This window comes from Phoxinus phoxinus (genome assembly GCF_949152265.1).
Source record: "Phoxinus phoxinus genome assembly, chromosome: 3".
In the NCBI taxonomy this organism is placed as follows: domain Eukaryota; kingdom Metazoa; phylum Chordata; class Actinopteri; order Cypriniformes; family Leuciscidae; genus Phoxinus; species Phoxinus phoxinus.
Window position 1 is genome coordinate 24,336,157 of NC_136878.1, and position 20,436 is coordinate 24,356,592.

Consider the following 20,436-nt stretch of genomic DNA (forward strand, 5'->3'; position numbering starts at 1 on the left):
CTATGGTATTAATCAATCAACACCAAATACTTGATATTTATTTTCAAATAAACATTAAGCATTTCATTTTTATAAAATACTAAGCATTTGTTTACACTTGTAGCCCAGACAAAATACCCAGATAATGGTTGAAAAATGTTCTGATTCTTTAAAGTTGTGTTCTTTTGCACTTTAACCTGTTTGAAACATGTTTAATTTACAACAATGCACAATACAAATTTACATTGTATGTAAATGCTCCAGGTAATTAAGATGACAAGTTCGTTCATCTTTTCGACCTGTTTTTGTAAAATAATTCAATACCGCCATAATACCGTATATAGGCTACCAAGTTTGAAAATGTGATACTATCACAAGCCTAGACTGAATCCAAAGACTGTGTGTTGAGATGTGACCAGACATAGGAGGGTCCGGCTGGGAGGAGAGGGAAGGTGGGATTGGCCACAGGAACAAATGTGGGTGAGTGTTTGAGTCTGTGCTTTTTGAGTTGACCGAGTTCTCTAAAGCAGCATCCGCACTCGGCGCAGCGGTACGGCCTCTCTCCCGTGTGAATGCGCTGGTGCTTGTGTAAGCTGTCCAAATGGCGGAAGCGTTTCTCGCAGTATCTGCAAGGATACGGCCGCTCTCCCGTGTGTATGCGCTGGTGTGTTTTCAAGCAGTAGAAACGTCTGAATCCCCGGCCACAAATGTTGCAGCGGTGCACTTTATCAGGGCTCTCGACTGTCCCGCTGAACCTGGAGTCACTCCCCACAGGCGGCGCCAAGGCCAGCAAAGCATCGCCATCGCTCTCCGGCACTGGAGGCGAGGAGATTTGTGGTAACTCTCGCATGGAGTTGGATGAAGAGACTACAGCTGGATTTGATGAAGGAGGCTCTAATGTGAGTGTATCAGGATCGTCTTCGATTTTAATGGTGCCCTGTTTGATATCATCATCAGTGTCCTCCATCACCTGTATCAGCTCCAGCTCATTAACATTCCCAGCAGGTGTGCTTATTTCAAACTCAAAATTCGTCATGTCTGACTGCTCCTCTGGTAGGTTTGCGGAGGGGCCTGAAACTTCTGGCACCTCGTGTCTCCTCTCAGTGTCTGTTACTGCAGAACTGTTGTCTGTAAAACAAAGAAAAGCTCACGATTAGATGGATGAAACTATACTCAGACTAAAGAATCTGACATGCTGTTCATCCAATAAAGCCTACTGTATCATGTTTCATACATTCATTTTCTAAGCCCTCTAAATTATCAACATGACCAAAACTTGCACACAATCTATTACATGCATCTGCACTGATTGATAGTTCATACTTTTTCAGTAAACTAAGGCCTTTTAGAATCATTCTAAAAATGTCCCTTCAGGTCATGGTACACATATTTTGTCTGTAATGTAATAACTTTTATATTGTTAGTAATATGGCAAGATATACACTTACTGGACTGAAGCAATTTAGGATTACTTGGTTATCTTGCATCATATTTTAGATATGTGTTCAAATGTAAGTATCAAATATGACACAACAGGCTTTTAAGAAAAGTCCTTTTGTACATTTTTCAAGATTCATGGCATTGCATTATATGCTTTGCGCTTCACAATTAAAATGACAGAGCTTTGATCATAAAACTGGCATGTTATGCAAGCAGTGTTATACTGTTATAAAAGTCTCGTTGATTTACACTACAGGCTATGAGAATCTTCATGGCCTTATAAAGAACATCTGCACCAAATGTTTTAGCTTGGGCCTCTGAACAAAATTGTTAGCTCCATATTCTCACTAAATGCAACTCTTTAATAATAATAATAATAATAATATTATATATATATATACACATACATATACACATATATTGTCTAAAGGCAAAATAAATAGTTCCATTTCAAACAGATATTTCTGGCTATTATTTCATGTCAAGCTTTTTAGGGTAAATAAACAGCAATGATCATTACTCTATGGCAGGGTTCCTCAAATTCGGTCCTGGAGGGCCACTGTTCTGCAGAGTTTAGCTCAAACCCAGCTACCTACCTGATTTTCTAGTGAAGACCTTGATTATTGCTCAGGTGTGTTTGATCAGGGTTAAAGCTAAACTCTGGAGGGCAAAATTGGCTTCGAGCCTATTGGTAAATGAAAATAATAATAACAACAATTAACCTTTTTCCCCCTCATTCGTGATGTAAAACGGGCCTTCTGTCTCATCTTCTGGTTTGAAGAGAACAGCACTGTTTTCCAGAAGAGTTTGTGCGGTCGTGGGGTCACCCCTGAGTGCTGAACTGTTGCCTAATGAAGACCCTCGTGTCTTTCTGCGGTTGACACAATCACGAGGCCAGTCAGACTGTACCGTGGGGAGACAGAGGCCAACACTAGGGACGTTTTTAGGACTGTGAATTCTTCCCGGTGAGTTTCGGAAGGTCTTGCGGGAGGAATCTCTGCTATGCGCCTGTGATGTGGGGCTTCCATCCGCAGCGCATGATGGGATCACAAAGTGTGCGTCGTCTGCGTTAGTGTGCACGATATTTGACCCAGGCAGGGTTCTGTTGAGAAGTAAACACTGTTTGATGTTCTTTTCAGCCGCAGTCATGTAGTAGCGCACCGCTTTCAGCTCGCTCTCGGAGATCTCCAGTCTCTCGCGCAGGCTCTGGTTCTCTCTGTGCGACTCTGCGGCAGCATTACGAGCCGCGGCCAGCTTTTTGCCAACCACTCGCGCTGTTTCTTTCAACACGGATTCTACTGCGCATCTTACCGCATGTTCGATAGTGGAGGCGAGTTCGCACTTGAGAAAAGAAACACTGATGTCCATGCTCAAAGTCATGGTTATTCTGATCCACGGTAGTATTTCACTATGAGATGTAATGTTACATACGCGATTGCAGAGCTCAAAAGAGATGGTTTGGGTTTCCGTCTTAGCTAACTGAGGGCTAGAATATAACAGTTTACGGCATCGCTTCCATTACAAGTAGGCCTACTTCGATACGTTACCTGGTTACAATGTTAAAAGCACAGAAAACCTAAAGTGTTTTGTAAATCTTGCTCAAGCTGTCGCGTTCTGCTATCATTAGAGGTAGTGTCGATTAATAATGACGTCAACAGCATCATGGGATTTGTAGTTTTCATTCTTTGAGCCTTTAGTTGTTATGAGGAAAGTAATTTTGTTTATTATTGATTTACACAATATATACTGTGCAAAAATCTTAGGCACGATAGTATTTTTACCATCATTTTTTTTAAGCCAGTTATTTATATCTTGCTGTGTCAGTAAATATCAGTTTACATTTCCAAACATTCATTTCGCCCCTAATTGTAATAATCTAGTGAGAGTTTTGTAAGCACAAGGAGTCTGACAACAGCCTGTATGATCCACATGGAGATCTAATCTCACCATCATCGAGTCTGTGAGTAGCAGGGATGCCGCTAGCAATTTTGGGCCCAATGAAAGAATATGAGGTTGGGTCCCCTACCGCACCCATTCTATTAATAAAATCGATCTCTGGATGCCCCAAAAGTGCGTGGGCCCTTAGAATACCCCTAAGGACAAAAGCTGTTTTAAACGCAAAGGTTGGTCACAACAGATATTGATTTTGTTAATAGAAGTTAATTGATAAATAAAATCTATTTATGACATTATTTTTGAAAGCATCCTTACTGTACAGCATTTTTAAGTAGGCCTACCTAAACATTTCACAGTACTGTAGCTTTGCAGGTCAGTTTCTTCAAATGTTTTGGAGATGTTGCCACAGTTCTTCTGGATTTAGTCTCAGTTTTTTCTGTTTCTTCATAATCACAGACAGACTCGATGATGTTGAGATCAGATTTTCGTGTGGATCATCTGTTGTCAGACTCCTTGTGCATACAAAAATCTCACTGGATTATTAAAATGAATCACAAAAGAAATGTTTGGAAATTTAAACTGATATTTCCTACTGACACACTACTGCAAGATATAAATAACTGGCATAAAACCTTTTATTTCTGGTGAAAATACTAATGTGCGTGCCTAAGAATATTGCACCGTACTATAGATATATTTTTAAATATCTTTTTTATATAATAGTGGATCCATATAAGAATGAATGTCTTTTTTATTTAAATAAAAAATTGGAATGATGTAATTGGAATGATCATCGTTATTGACAGATGCAATGCTCCATGATGTGGTCTCCTTAGTACAGATAATCAATGAGTTTGTCATGGCGACAAAGGGGAAGTGTACTTATCTATGAGTAGCTTACTGTATGGATTTTTTTTTTTTTACAACTACCTGTCTAAAAAGCACATCTGGATAATATGTGAATTCTGTGCATTGAAAACTGACGTTTTGCATAAATTGAGTTAGACACAGTTTCAGGTTTAAGGTTTTGAAACTGCTGTCTTATGACCTTACAGGATGTTGTTTGATTAAACACACATCAGGGTTAAACATTAGAGGGAGCTTGAAGCAGAACACTATAGATAAATCACTGCTAGTTCATTCCTTGGTTGGGTTAAAGATCAAACGACAACTTCCTAGAAAAACAAAAGTTTCATAGAATCCTGTCCATTTGATTTCATGGTTGTTTTTTTCAGTTATGATAGTTGTTGGAAATTAACTATTAACTAATTTGTATTATTATTTACATATTAAAAATTTGTTTTACTTATACAGCATTTGTTCAAATGGTTCTCATTTGGACAGCATTTTCCCTCAGCATGTTGTAAGAAAGAGCAATAGCGAGCTCTAGAGGTCGAAAATGGAACAATGGAAAAATTCCATATTTTTAGATCTAATGTGTCTCTAAAATCTGGTCTAAACCTTCCTTTTTCACTGCCATCTGTGAATCTGAGCCCAGAGCCCTGTTTAGCCCATGAGGAGTGTGATCACACTCATCTTCTCCAGAATCATAGCATAGGCTATATGTTGCCAGATGGAAGCATGTTTAAAGCGTTTAAATTTCAAAATGTTCTATACATGGTTGTATTCTTATTGCTTTAGTCATGAAGTTAACTCCATCATAGACTGGGTAAGACATTATATGACCTACCTAAGTGGCTATGAATGTATGTGTGGAGGATTAATGCAGAACAGTTCATGTCCATCCAACCACATACTCCATGCTTGGTTCTCTGGAAATGGTGTTGCTGGGCAACCCATCCACAGCTACTACAGTACCTTATGGGGAGTAAGGGCAGGTGGAACGTACCATCACTACATTTGGTGAGGGGAGGGATGCAAACCACATTTTGCTGCCCTTCTCCATAATGTGTGAGGCAGTTTAAAGGGTGCACAGTTGTAGATGTAAATAAAAAAAGCAATAAAGTGATACACAAAAAGTATTATGCACAAAAATCGGAGCGCACTTTTCTTTTAATACGGACCAATCAGCAAGTGCACCTATAACATGTCTATGCCCCTCCCCTCAACGGGTAATTATGGCAGGTGTAATTAGGAGTGTGTCTCCGGTGGGTGGCAGCTTTTTGTCTCTAGAGAGAAAGTGCGCATTGCATTACTGAATGCCTTTACAGGGGAATTTTAATTACAGCTCGAAATAATTTGAGAAAGTGTGAGGTTGGTTAACTTATCTGGGTTATAATAAGCTGTTTGGAAAATCCTGGAGGGGAGGCATTTTTAGATGTGTATTTACTATATTGGAAATACATTTCTTATAAAATATGTTCAAGTTAAATACGCAATATTTTGAACTTCAGGCCCCATATGACGTACGGTTTCCGTATTATTAGGTTACTGACTCTGCTTGTTATTTATTTATTTATTTATTTTACAGCGCAACTTTAAAATGTATGGCTTTTAAACTTATTTCCGGAATATGCACGTCACATTTTTATTGCTGGTCCTTGGCCTTCCAAATCCCAATAAACTGCGACCAACTATTCGCAGCCTACACCCAACTATTGGAGGCTTGGAGCCATAGCCTACTATCTATCAGTTTGTTCCCCTCTCTTAGCTCCGCCATGTCTCATAGGGGAAGTCGCTTAATTTTTGTTTTTCCCTGCGCGATCTGGCAACACTCTGCTCAGGAGCGCATTCATGGAGTCACTGAGCACGCACCGCGTAGGGGGAATTCTGCACAATGTCACTATTCTTTCCAAGTCATTAATTTGTCAATTTCTGCAAACATCTCAATTGAGATCTACATATTCTCGTTTCCACATTTCACGAAAGAACTTACATTTTGCTTTAGCGGCCTAAACTCAAGTGTGTTCCAGTGTGAGGTGCTGTTCACCCCCCTGAGCCGCTGTTTGGCACCGCGGTGGAGGTCTGCGCTGCAGTGGTACATTCGCAATAAAATGGGTGTGGTTGAATCGCGCATATGTGATGCTACGTGTTTCTGGTGCAGACCGAATGATTTCATATGGGACTGAATTGACAGCATAGTGAGCGCACATTATTTGAATTATTTAAAAAAACAACTATCCTATGTTGTTTATGTTGAATTTACCCCGCCTCCTATTCTGGCACAGTCACATTTGAACTGATGGATGGGTTATATGCTCCTCCGAAGAGATAACCAAGTCGAATTTAGTTACTTTATTTTCATTTTTCGAAGGGCTACGGGGTGCCTCGCATTTCATTGAATAGGGCATTTCTTGGACGCGGCGGCCAAAACGAAGAGACCAACACGAGAAGACTGAGGAAGAAGGCACTCGGAAGGAAAGAGGCGAGGATTAAGCAACGCAATACAAAGACAACGACGACGTGTACTTAATTCGAAAGCTTTATTTGGACTTATTACATTTGTCGCTTATTATATTACTTAAGTCGCTTTTTTTTCTCTCTACAAAAGCAAAGTGTGCTGATGAAATCAGGAATAACGTTACAGTGGTTTCTTCCCATCCTCTCAAAACGACCAGAGGGCGACATGGTGGCTCCATACTTTTTGGTAACATCGTTTTGATTCGTTTCATACATGAAACACAGAGTCGCCGAGGCCTAACTAGCACCAGGAAAGAACCGACAGTATGCAGTCCTAATCATTTTCCAGCAGAAAAATTCCCTGCGAATTACTTCCGCCAGCCACTCCAGCATTCCACTCACTTTACGCGAGGAGTGAATAAAGCCAAACAGGAAGATTAACAGGTACTATTAAATTCTAAGATTCATCCGAATGGTGGGACCGAGATGAGACATATGATGAAAAGTAGGAAGGGCATAAGAGTTTTAAATGATTAAAATGCTTCATGTTCATTTGTAATGTGAGGATCAACTTTATAATTTGGGATTTTATTAGTTGTGTCACCAAATCACATCAGTGGATTGTTATTCACAATCAGTAGGAATATTATGGAGATTATATATCATAGTACATTTGTATTTAAAGGTACTGCATGTTTAATTTTAGCCGTGAGTCGTGAATTGGAGCAGAAGCCTCCTGTTCTTCAGCTGGCCGCAGCCTCCAGCGCTTTACGCCACAGCTCTGGGTATGGCAAGCTGTTTTAACTCTTATTCCTTATACTAGTGCTGTCCATCGATAAAAAAAATCTAATTAATCGCATATTTTTTCTGTAATTAATCACGATTAATTGCACATAACATCAACGTTTTTAATATATTTAAAATTGTCCCAAGCCCACAGTAATTTTTTACCCTTGCCTATACTCTGCCTATAATAAACCCATTGTAATAAATGTCACAGTTAGCGGTGCCTTTAATATATCAGGGCTTTATTTTGACTCATGTAACCTTGTTCTTTCAGATTTTTTGGTAGGTCTAGCAGGTAAATATACAGAAATTGAAGATTCAAACACTGCACATTGCTGTCACTTTAAAGAAATAGTTCACCAATAAATGAAAATGATCCCAAAATTGACTCGCCCTCAAGCCATCCTAAGTATATATGACTTTCTTCTTTCAGCCCAAAACAATTGGAGTTATATTAGCCTAAATAATATCTTGGCTCTTCCTAGGTATGTAATGGTATTGAAACGCTAGTTTTTGAAACTCCAAAAAGTGCATCCATCCATCATAAAAGTAATCCATACAGGATAATAAATGCCTTCTGAAGCGAGTAAGAAAAATATCCATATTTATAACTTTATAAACTATAATCACTGCCTTCCAGCAACGGCCCTATACGCGGGTTTACGCATTACGTGGTTTTCGCGAAAGGTGTCTATTCTCACCTAAGCTTACGCTATGCCTACGTCATCTGTCAGGTCAGAGGTCACCCTTCCACCTAAAACTCTACTCTCTCATTATTAATCCACTGGAATCATATGGATTACTTTTATGATGGATGGATGGGCTTTTTGAGGCTTCAAAAACAGACACTATTCAATTTACAAAAGCTGGGAAGAGCTAGGATATTATTTAATATAAATCCGAATGTGTTAGGCTGAAAGAAAAATGTAATAAAGGCTACACCTAGGATGGCTTGAAGGTGAGTAAATTATGGGATCATTTTAATTAAAAAATTTTCAAGGATGACAGAAGAAAAAGTGTTGCCTTAAAGGATTAGTTCACTTTAGAATAAAAATTTCCTGAAATTTAGGTTTTTGAGGAAAATATTCCAGGATTTACATCTCGTGGACCAGAGTCCTGCACACGGGTGACGCTTATATTTGATGTAACGGGTGGAATAATATTTACGTATCTGGTGCGGTGCGGTGCGGTGCGGGTCGGACGCGCGGTAGACACGGGTTGACTGCAGGTCCAATAGCCAAGACTATTTCAACTCAATTTGGTGCATTTGACAACTGCTTTCAAATGGTCCCATGCTTATTTGTGTTCACGCTCTGTCTGAAGATCGTTGGCAGAACGCGATCCCAGCTGAGGAATAAGGGTCTTATCTAGCGTAACGCTCTGTCATTAAAAAAAAAATTATATACGGTATATGTATACGTTTTAACCACAAATGCTCGTCCTGCACTAACTCTGCGATGCGCCACTATTACGTAATCACGTTGAAAAGTCACGTGTGACATAGGCGGAAGTACCGATAGTGTTTACAAAGCGAACGTGTAGAGACTGTCAAACGCCATTTACAAAAAAAATACATTAAATGAATAAAAAGTAAACCAACAATGTTGGACGATTTTGAAGTTGGAGGAGAAAATGAGTAGGAGTTTTTCGCCCTACCCTACCTTTTTGAGCCGGAACAAGCATGATCTTTAAACTTTTACGTATTGCGTGGAGCATCGCAGAGCTAGTGCAAGACGATCATTTGTGGTTAAAACGTATACACATTTTATTAGTATATTAATATGAATATGATAAGACCCTTATTCCTCAGCTGGGATCATGTAGAGCCCTTTGAAGCTGCATTGAAACTGCAATTTGGACCTTCAAACCGCTGTACCTCATTGAATTCCACTATATGGAGAAAATTCCTGGAATGTTTTCCTCAAAAACCTTAATTTCTTTTCGACTGAAGAAATAAAGCCATGAACATCTTGGATGATGTGGGGGTGAGTAAATTATCAGGACATTTTAATTCTGAAGTGAACTAATCCTTTAATTGCACTATATATTTTTAACACGTTAAACTGAAGAAGTAAAAAAAGAATCACAAAACGAATGCGTTAATTTTGACAGCCCTACTTTATACTAAATATCTATATTTACTATAACTTGTTTTTAAATGACTAGTCATCAATCTAATAGTGACTCCTTTTCACTAGATACCGAATTCACTAGATAGCCTACGTATTATTCACTTCCTAGTATTCCAGTTGTTGCTGGTACATATTTTATTTTTTACTATTCATTGGATACTAAACCTTTTTTTTAATGGGATAGTTACTATCTTTTCCAGCTTTACCAGTATGTACTAAATACGAGCGCTTAATTGTTAGAACCAATTATTTATTGCCTTTTAGCTTGTCATGTAAATAGTCAGAATGGCATCTTTATTCTTATTATATATAATCTTATTGGTAGATTAAACAAAATACTAGTACAATTTGAATACTCCCTAGTGTCTAATAACTGGTTAGTTCTGTTCAGTAAGTACACAGAAAACTGGAATAGTACCTATTTGAATTAGTTCTAAAGAATAAACACCAGTGACTAATCAAATTAGTAAACACCAGATATTTGAATACATAGGCTACCAGTTAGAAGTAAATAGCTGATACCTATCTCATACACAGATCCCCAAGATACTAACAATACAAAATGAGTAACATACAGTTAGTTTTATTTAAGAGGTATATGTTAAAACGGCTTGCCATATGTATGTCAGTAGCAAGATAAAGAGGATGTTAACTGTGCATATGTCTGTTGTTCTGGGCGTAGGACGATCTGACTGAAATATAAACGTAACCCATGTGATCAAGCAAACGCACGTTTTGCAGCTGTCTCTCGGGTTTAAAAGGATAGGTTGCGGTAATGAACGATAATGCCGCTTACTTTTCTCCCTTTACTCGCAGTATGCAGAGAGTGCATATATGCCACTCTGCATTATAAGCTGTAAGGGTGGGGCCAAGGCTGACATTTCTTTATAGTTAATAATGCTATCAGAACTCCGTCTAGTTAATGGACTCAAATCCAGAGAACATGATCATTGGCGCGTTTGTGTCGGTAATGGAATGGGACGTTGGTTTAACCGAAAATGGTTCCGTAGACCCGCCATTCTGCGTCGATGTGATGATGGAAGCCGAATGCAACATGCTGTTTCCATATCCGTTTATGGCGTTCTGTGTGTAAAATTGTCGTAGAAAACATTTTACCTTTGTTTCATGAAGACGGAGAAAACATTTGCCTACTCCGAGGCGGTGGCCTTGTTTGGTGCTTAGCTGACAGCCCCCTCAAGTCATGTTTAATGCATGAAGTCGTATTATTTTACATAGTGCTGACAATAATATAACACTACTGCAAATCAGGGAAAAAACAGCAGGTTAATAAATAGATAATGTTTGATCCTCAGGCTGTTTCTAACCCATTTATACCCGATTTCAAACACTACATCAGTCAAAAAGACATTGATGCACTAGTGTGTGGACCAGAGGATAGGCTAACTAACCCCTCTCCCACCAGCTGTTTCTTTCCCATCCCAACTTGCTTAAAGACCTTAAAAGGTGAAGACAGGTTTTCACTCATGTAGATTATCTATGATTCCTCAGAGGATAGCCATTTGTCGAAATGAAAGGTTTTGTGGGTAAATGGCATTATACACCACTGCTGCTTCTTTCTCTATGATTGGCTCTGATGTAAGTTTTAAAGTGGGTGTTTGTTGCGTTAATGCTCTTTGTGTAGAATTTCATAACAGATTGACTCTTATACAATTATTTCCTCCTGCTGGGGTGTTGTGTTTGTGTTGAGGGAGTTAAATCTCTCTAATAAGTGTGTGGTAAGAGGGTAATAACAATAATGTTTGCATTCGTGTCTCACAGTTCTCCATCAGCATTGAGACAATAGCCATACCGAGATCTGTGTGGCTATAACTGGAAAACATGCAAAGTAGAACTGTTTATAAGATCCAAAAGATCTTTGTGATAGGTTGATGATTTGTGACATATTTGACTGTAAAAATGTATGCAAAAAAATCCTGTGTGTTTTTGCATGCCAGTTTGAATGTGTAACCTTATGTTCGATTTCAGGTCATGTAACATTTTCTTCTCTCTTTCTGTTTGACACACTCACTTTTAATTTACCATCGATTATAATCCGGATTCCAGATCTTGTTTCTGTGTTTGGAATGGATCTCGGAACATTAATCCTATTATTTAATAGATTATGCCAGATTAAAGATTATGCCGTAATGTTAATCTAAATCCAGCAGCACATCTGCACTATGAAATGATTAGTGATGAACAACTATTTTATACATATTTTATATGTAACACAAATCTTTTTACAAAATGATGCACATCATTTAGTTTTGTGTGTGAACTTTCTCCAACTGATTAGTATAGTGCAGTATGTACAGGATTTCCTGTTAGTTTACTTTTTATAAACTTCTAATTTGCATTTGAAACACTTTAATTATGATGTTATTTTGCTGGTCAGCTTGTCAAACCTAAAAAACTGGGTTTAACAGGAACACTGTGTCCTCTAACATTATTCATATGTCGTGTTTTAATCTACAGGTGTCTGAGGGGGTGAGAGAGGTCAGAGGGTAAAGGTTAAAGATCATTTCAAGATGAGTGAGCTTGAGCAGCTTCGGCAGGAGGCTGAGCAACTGCGTAATCAGATCAGAGTGAGTCCTAGTACTGATAATGCTGAAATATAATGTCTTTATTTTTCACTCTCTGCTTTGGGGTCAGGGTTGCCAAAATGACAGTTGGCTTTAAATGAATAATTTCATAGCTAAATACATTTATATGAAAATCAACGTATGACTGATCCTCATTTTCTAACTGCTCTAAAGACTTCTGCAAAGTCAGTTACAGATTTTGTCAAATTATGAGTCAAAAAGGGTTTCTTAGACTATGACTATGGGTTTGGCTCCACTATGCTCGCATTCAGAGAAAACAGGGTTGTTGTTTTTTTTTACACCATGCCAGCTTCTTTGGCTATTTTCATGATGAAAACCATACTTGAATTATAAAATGTAAATTTAAAATAAATTAGATATATTAGACCCATGTTTGCATCCTCATTTGGATTTACTTGAATGAAAAGCTTTTTCAAGGGTATTAACAGAATAAAACATTTTCTCAGAGGTCTAGAAATATTACAATCTAATAGAATATGTTTGAGGAAATCAAATGTAATCAATTTAAAGACTTTCAGTGTTGGTGTACTTATTGTGTTTGCCTTTTAGAGAGCCATAAACAATTTCCAGTGATGCTATTGTAGCTTCCCATAGACTGACTCCACTCAAAATGAAGTGTGCATTGAGATATCCTGATAACTTCAGAAACAGGCAAAATTATTCAGCTAACATTTGTCTGTTGTCTCTCAGGATGCCAGGAAAGCATGTGGAGATTCCACACTTACTCAGGTAAGACATTACATTTAGGTCCTGCATGATGTGATCTCCAGAGGTCTATGTGTTTTCACTCATGTGCCGTGTGTGTGTTTGGTAGATAACAGCAGGCCTGGACCCAGTGGGGAGGATACAGATGAGGACGAGGCGCACTCTGCGTGGCCATTTGGCTAAAATCTACGCCATGCACTGGGGCACAGACTCCAGGTATCTCTGTCTTCAGCCTTCTCACAACTGTGCCACAGTCTGCTCTTACACCTGGCATCAAAGAGAACAAAAAAAATATTAAAAGTAGCAAATGAGCATGACTCAGCGGGTCGTGACTTGGGTTTGGTTTTTCACCTGTTGAAGACGACGATCAACACGACACACTGACCCACATGTTAACTCATCCCACATGACCCACATGTTGGCTTATCATCTACGGCTACTGGTGTCACAATCAAAATTAATTTATTTAAAGAAGTGTCATTTTTGTGAGCTTTCATAAGCTCTGTTGCACTTGAGTGCCACCAGTTACAACTATAAAGCCAAAATTATACTACCATTGTCTGTGTTCCGCTCTGGCTCATGGACTGTCTGCGTGATGCAATTTTCAATAATATCGCAATCTGCTGATGTCTACTCTGATCATCTAATTTAATATTAAAGGTTGCACACTTTTGCATTTTTTTTGGCCGCATAGGTCATAGAGGAAACCTCATTTAACAATTCAAAAATTGACTGTTATTTCTTGTGATGTATAAAGTATTGTAATTAATTTCTGACTTTGGAATGGAGGCAGCCTCAATGACGTATGCAGTCGGCAAATGCAACTTCCGGAGGATGCAGCCTTTGAAATGAGACAGCTTTTTTTTGTAATTTATAAAACGGTGCATTTGATTTGAGTGCTGGAAAAGGAAGGTCCATTAGTGAGGCCAAATGCATTTATCCGTGCTCGCGGTCAAAGAAATATACTTTTAAAAAGTCTTACATGCTCTTACAACTGTGTATGAGATGAAGCGGAAAGTGGAAAATGGAAAATGAAGTATATCTGGGCCAATGACAATGCAACATCATTATTGTTTTGAATTGAAAATTTGACCATATTCATTTTACCATAAAATGAATTTTTTAATAAAATAGTAATTACTCACTGTAGTTATCTACATAGGCTGTTGGATTAGCATGATAACCATAGAGATTGCATGAGGGAATTTTAGCATAGCAGGCTAATTGTTAAAACAACTATTTGTTGCTTCTCTTATATCTTGTAAAACACGTTGGAGTCCAAGGGGGACCAGATTCAAGCCTGTGATCAATGGGGCACCACAGACTAGTAACCAGTTGGAATTAGAGTTGCTGTTGTGTAAAGATACAAAACACAGGGACTCATTGGTGCCCTAAGCAAAACATTTTTTTGATTTCTGGGTAAATACGCCCCCCATGTTGCCATACTCTGCATAAAGAGTAAGAAAACATAAACGTATAAACATATAAGCTTGGTGATTCGATAATTATTTTTCTTGCCCACTGGCTAAATTAAGTTTGAATAAAGAAATGAAGAGAGTGCAACTGAAAGCTTTAAATGTAGTTTATACATTCATTGTTGCCTCTGTAAAGTAAATAAGTGTGCGTTTCAGTAAGACCACCAGCCATTTTCCTGTCTTATATTCTCTTTTTTATCTATTATTTTATCTATATAAGTCAAGTTTTCTTTTCTTCTCCTCTCCTCAGGCTTCTTGTTAGTGCCTCACAGGATGGAAAACTCATAATCTGGGACAGCTACACTACAAACAAGGTCTGTAGCTCCATCGTAGTGTTACACATACAAGTTATGCTTTCCATGAACTATCACCATTGAGTAAACCAACGGCAGGTTGTGCATGTAGTAAGTGATTTGTAAGGTCACATTAAAATCATCAGGTAAACAAATGATTATTACTAACACTGCCAAAAGGTCAGTTATATACAGTATATATATATGTGCAGTATATATGTGCATGTGTGTTTTTCCTGTCATTATCCAATGTTCAACAACCTGTTTAAACCTTTGCGTGTATATTATAAACTTCAGATGCACGCCATCCCGCTACGGTCATCATGGGTGATGACATGTGCGTATGCGCCATCTGGAAACTTTGTGGCCTGTGGTGGACTGGACAACATTTGCTCCATATACAGCTTAAAGACGAGAGAGGGCAATGTTCGAGTCAGCCGGGAGCTGCCTGGTCACACAGGTTTGACACGCGCACACACACACACACACACGCACGCACACACGCAGGGTCTCATTTATAAACCGTGCGCTAAAATCTGTGCCAATGTTCATATTTATAAAAATGGCCTTTGACGTGAACAAGTGCTTAGCGCTTCGTCAGGGTCTAAGCAGACGTACGCACTTGTCCTTATGGCAGAGAGTTGTAGTACTGCAGGTATTTGGAAATCTTAGCAATTTTTGCTGCTCATCTCAAGGAAAGGATTTGGACGTTGACTGGTGCTCTTTTATATGCTAATGACATTACCGCTAATTATTGGGCATTTACAGCTGTTCAGCTGCACACTTTTTTTTTTATATACTTTTCTTTTTTTTTAACTAAGAAAAACAAAGCAAAACAAAAGACAAAATCATCTTAAATAATAATACCCAGAAAAAAGAAAGAAAGAAAAACGGTAAATAAAAGTGTGGCTTAACAAAACAATGAAAGTGCACAGTCTCTGCATGTTTAAAGAAAATTTTACAGAAAATGAACGCTGGAAATAAGATTCAGTTGAAGTCAGACAATAAAACATGTTCCCTGACATATTGCTTAAAATGGCCCCAGGCTTTATTAAACTGGTTAGACGAGCCTCTTATATAGAGTGTTTACTTTTTTCCAACTTTAAGAAAAAGAGGACATCTCGAATCCATTGTGTTGAACAAGCCTACGATTCTTCCATCTCAGCAATATTAATCGTTTGGCTAAAAGCATGAGAAAAGCTGCACAATCAGATTGTATCTTTGTAAAATTACATGATTCAGAAGTGATTCCAAAAATAGCTATCAGTGGGCTAGGGGAGATCGATCTACCTAAGAAACCAGAGATGGTCTCAAAAATAGTGACCCAGAAGCAAAACCAAAACATATGTGCCTGAGAGGCTGGGGTAAAGCTACAGCGATCACAAGCAGGATCTATATGCTGAAAGTGCTTGGATAGTTTCAGCTTTGTCCAGTGTACAAGCTGCACACAATTTCAAGATCATTTGTGATTTATTCTGTAGATTTCACATTTGGAAGAGAGGCGTACGCACGTTCTTTGTGTGTACTTTGGTTCTCTGAATCACACATGCTCACTTTTGAGAAATTATAAGAAAAAGATCAAATGTAGGACGGTTTCTACGCAACCTTTTAAAAATGAGGCCCACATACTCGCACCTTGATTTACAAATGAATGGCTCCTATTAAAAGACACATACATCTCAGAATGTTTTGTATAGTATATATATGTTTTGCATGCAATATTGTTGTTGGCAGTAATCAAATGTACTACTCATGACTGTATTTTTTTCTGTACTTCTGAAAGAAAAAAGAATCAGATAAGTCTAGATGTTTCTTTACCATCATGCTGTTTCAGGGTGTGACATGTTGACTTCCTGCCTGTTCATTTCCTAGGTTACCTTTCCTGTTGCCGTTTCATAGATGACAATCAGATTATCACCAGTTCAGGAGACACAACCTGGTGTGTTCAATAATAAATATGAAACCCTACACTCTACCACAGTGGTTCTCAAGTGGTTTTGCTTTAGGACCCAGATGTACAGTATGGCATCTCCAAAATAGTACTTTGAGTACAAAAGTAATTGTTTATCGTACAAATGTAAAAAAAAAACTCCTTAAAATCAAACCCCGTTAATTTTAATAATCAAACCCCGTTAATTTTAATAATGTAAATGTTTGATTAACGATTATTATTAAAGGGATAGTTCACCCAAAAATGAAAATTCTGTAATTTACTCACCCTCATGTCGTTCCAAACCGTAAAGGCCATTGCACACTGAGTCCGAAATTTTCGTATGCGTTTTTTCGTATTCGTGATTTGGTGGCTCTGAATTGTCAAAGCACCATTCAAACTGCTTGTTACGAATGCGAAAAACGCAGAAAATCGAACCCGTTTCGATTTTTTTTTATGACGGACGAAAGTTTCGGAGGCAGTGTGCAAGCGTGATTGACATAACGTGAGGTCGTATTTATTTTTTAACGTGCGAAAATTTCGGATGCGAATTTCGGACTCGGTGTGCAATGGCCTTAAGACTTTCATTTGATGAAATCTCTTTCTTTCCCTCCATTGACAGCTACACAGCTTCCACTTTGATGCCTCAAAAAGTGCTTAAAGAGATCAAAAACTAATCCAAATGAATTGAGAGGTTTATTCAAAATTTTCTGAAGAAACTCGATCGCTTTATATGATGAACAGATTGAATTTAGGCTTTTATTCACATATTCATCAACTACGCACACATGAATTATGGCGAACGGAAGCATGCTTGCTTGACGTGCGAGAACAAATGAGGTTCATTCTCGTGTGTTACGCAGCAACCCGTGAGGTTTGTTCTTGAGCATCAAGCAAGTACGGTTGAGCTTCTGTTTATATTCGCTGATAAATAAATAAATAAAAAGCCTAAATTCAATCTTTTCATCATTTAAAGCGATCGTCTCTTCAGAAAATTTGGACTAAACCGCTCAATTCATGTGGATTAGTTTTACTGTCTCTTTGTGAAATTTTTGAAGACGGTCAATGGAGAGACAGAAATCGATTTCATTTAAAATATCTTCATTTATGATAAGATGAACGAAAGTCTTACGAGTTTGGAATGACAATCGGGCGAGCAAATGATGACAGAATTTTCATTTTTGGAAGAACTATCCCTTTGATCTCAGCAACTAATATTCACAGCTAAATATCACACAAACAATTCCAGTCAGCACAAGTTTTGTTTCGAGATTTTGAGGATAAAGATTACACAACTTCCCCAACTCCATGCCAAGTGAATCTATGGCAAAATAGTTTGGACATCAACAGCCAATGAAATAGAACTCTTTTGAAAGTTAAGCCTGTTAATCATTATTTGCATGTTGTTCTTGTGACCCACCAGTTGAGAACCACTGTTGTACTTAAACAGTGTTTACTTTGTTACAGCTTCTTTTCAATTTACACGAGAGTTCAATAACCTATGTGCAGGTTGTACGTCTTAACCTATAGCGTATGTGTTTGTTCCAGTGCTCTGTGGGACATCGAGACTGGTCAGCAGACCACGCTGTTCTCGGGTCACAGTGGAGATGTGATGAGTCTGTCATTGGCTCCAGACTCTCGGACCTTCATCTCTGGGGCCTGTGACGCCTCCATTAAACTCTGGGACATCAGAGACAGCATGTGCAGACAGACGTTCACCGGTCACGAGTCAGACATCAACGCTGTCTGTGTGAGTAAACGCACTGCTTAAAGAAATACACATGACTGTTATTTCCTTTTTCACTCATTTTCTCCTCCATCTCTCAGTTCTTCCCCAGCGGCAGTGCATTTGCAACCGGTTCCGATGACGCCACCTGCAGGCTGTTTGACCTGCGTGCAGATCAGGAGCTCTGTTTATACTCTCATGATAATATCATCTGTGGTATCACCTCTGTGGCCTTCTCCCGCTCTGGCCGCCTGCTGCTCGCTGGATACGACGACTTTAACTGCAACATCTGGGACGCCATGAAGGGAGACCGAGCAGGTGAACATGCTGGTGTTATTATCATGTGACACAGTGCTTTATTTGTTAATTGGGAGGTCCCGTAACAATTGTGTGATGTAGGATCTAGGAGATTAAGGTGGTTGGAGGAGTGTTTAGTTTAGTCCGGCATTGGTGGGAACATAAATGAAAAATACTGTTTATTATTGCATGATTGTAAGGAAACTATATTGCTCTTGTCCCATTAAAATCAACAAAGCTGCCTACAGTGCAAGCTAGTTTTGTTGCACTGTAGTGTAATTGCTTCACATTGCACGTTTTTTATTTAAAATATAAAAAAATATTTTTTTTAAATGCTCATTAACAAAAACACCATTTAAAAAAATGCTTTACATTGATACATTTTTACTATTTTACTTATTTTTCAACATTGATAAGAATTTTTTTTGAAGGAGCATGTGGCACTGAAGTAATAATGCTAAAATGTCATCTTTGCCATCATAAAATATATTAAAATAGTAAGTATATATATATTTAAAAAATAATAATTTTTGCAGGAGACTACTTACAATTTTTTTTTTTTTTAAATTGTACATTTTTAATAGTTTATGTACAGGTCATAGTATCATATTTTTTCCCATGGCGTATGAGGTGGGAGATCTAAAATACTTTTTTTTAAAAACCCCATTGTTACACTTGAACTCTTCACACTCATCGTCTCTTCCAGGAGTGCTGGCTGGCCATGACAATCGTGTGAGCTGTCTTGGGGTCACAGATGATGGCATGGCTGTGTCTACAGGTTCCTGGGACAGCTTCCTGAAGATCTGGAACTGACAACACAGCTCACATATAGTACACATTATTCACTCATCATACACACTGTATGTACTTTACTGTACATATGATGTACACTTGCCTACACAGACACACATGCCTGACAAAGAACTGTACATACTATATATAATGGCAATTAGTTATAAGTTTACACCAAATCTTTTCAGTGCCACACCATTGTATACATATATAGTTACACTATAGGTAGGTTTGAACCACAAGTTTAAAACAGGAATGTTTACACACACACTTACACACTTTTTCCCTTACTTAAGCTTTGCTGGACCTACACGGTACCTTTACTCACTAAGAGACACAAGTGCATTAGGAGGAATGTGTGTTGAGTGAGTCGTCTAATTTGAGCGTACAATCCAAAACATTTATTTGAAACATGTTTGACATACTTTTGAGACCTTGGGAGTTGGAGTTGATCCATTGAAGCGCTTTCATTTTTATTTTTACTCATTCTGTCTTCTATACTAAAAATTAAGCCTGAAGTACTGATGTTTCTATGAGCATGTAGTTAAAAATATGGAAGACCCTGAGACAGTTACCCACCAGGAATGTCCTGGGCTGTGTTTCCCAAAAGCATTGTGAGAGAACTGATTGAGAGAACATTGGTGGCTATGGTCTCCACCATCAACTTGGGCCCACGATGCTTTCATGAAACGCAGCCCTGGTTGATACAGATCACACTATGTAGTCCATGTTTTATAGATGCGTATGCCGGCATATTCCAGTATACAAGTAAATATGTGATGTTTGTCTTTCATTTGTTTAGATTTGACCTTTTTTAAAAGCTTATTTTATTCATGTTTTCCTGTGTGCCACACCCTAAGGAAAATAAAGAAAGCTGAAAAAAACGTGTTTGGTGTCAAGTGACTAATTGTCGATCACATATGTATATGTAAATACTTATTATTCTAAATGACTGTTCATAACTGTGCTAAACTGGTTTTGTTTCAGGACCCAGACTTCACATTCGACAAAGTATTGAGCCAAAATAGCATTAAAAGTGGCTTAAAATACAAAAGTATCCTAATCAAACATTACATTTTTTT

The 20,436-nt window shown here is 38.2% G+C and overlaps 2 protein-coding genes across 3 annotated transcripts; one reads left to right on the forward strand and one right to left on the reverse strand.

Moving 5' to 3' along the window:
- Window positions 1-8: 8 nt before the first annotated feature.
- On the reverse strand, window positions 9-3,072 carry LOC306995724 (uncharacterized protein). The gene is made up of 2 exons (XM_079607569.1): window positions 2,142-3,072; window positions 9-1,107 (listed from the first exon to the last, which is right to left on the reverse strand). The coding sequence occupies exons 1-2, from the start codon at window positions 2,797-2,799 to the stop codon at window positions 359-361; spliced, it is 1,407 nt and encodes a 468-aa protein (XP_079463695.1). The 5' UTR covers window positions 2,800-3,072; the 3' UTR covers window positions 9-358.
- On the forward strand, window positions 2,260-20,242 carry gnb2 (guanine nucleotide binding protein (G protein), beta polypeptide 2). Of its 2 annotated transcripts, none has more exons than XM_079607571.1 (10): window positions 2,260-2,384; window positions 12,009-12,118; window positions 12,827-12,865; window positions 12,951-13,057; window positions 14,567-14,630; window positions 14,907-15,069; window positions 16,482-16,548; window positions 18,088-18,289; window positions 18,367-18,583; window positions 19,269-20,242. In XM_079607571.1, exons 2-10 carry the CDS (start codon window positions 12,062-12,064, stop codon window positions 19,373-19,375), a joined length of 1,023 nt encoding a protein of 340 aa, XP_079463697.1. In that variant the 5' UTR covers window positions 2,260-2,384; window positions 12,009-12,061; the 3' UTR covers window positions 19,376-20,242. The 2 variants fall into 2 exon arrangements, with proteins under 2 accessions (XP_079463697.1, XP_079463696.1); XM_079607570.1 differs by lacking the exon at window positions 2,260-2,384 and adding an exon at window positions 5,976-7,059.
- The last annotated feature ends 194 nt before the right edge of the window (window positions 20,243-20,436 follow it).

What these genes read in the sequence shown, in the direction of transcription:
- gnb2 (XM_079607571.1), top strand. Translation starts at nt 12,062, where the DNA reads ATGAGTGAGCTTGAGCAGCTTCGGCAGGAGGCTGAGCAACTGCGTAAT. An exon ending in AACTGCGTAATCAGATCAGA is followed by an intron (nt 12,119 to 12,826) that starts GTGAGTCCTAGT and finishes GTTGTCTCTCAG; the next exon opens with GATGCCAGGAAAGCATGTGG. An exon ending in CAGACATCAACGCTGTCTGT is followed by an intron (nt 18,290 to 18,366) that starts GTGAGTAAACGC and finishes TCCATCTCTCAG; the next exon opens with TTCTTCCCCAGCGGCAGTGC.
- LOC306995724 (XM_079607569.1), bottom strand. Translation starts at nt 2,799, where the DNA reads ATGACTTTGAGCATGGACATCAGTGTTTCTTTTCTCAAGTGCGAACTC. An exon ending in CACGAATGAGGGGGAAAAAG is followed by an intron (nt 1,108 to 2,141) that starts GTTAATTGTTGT and finishes TTTGTTTTACAG; the next exon opens with ACAACAGTTCTGCAGTAACA.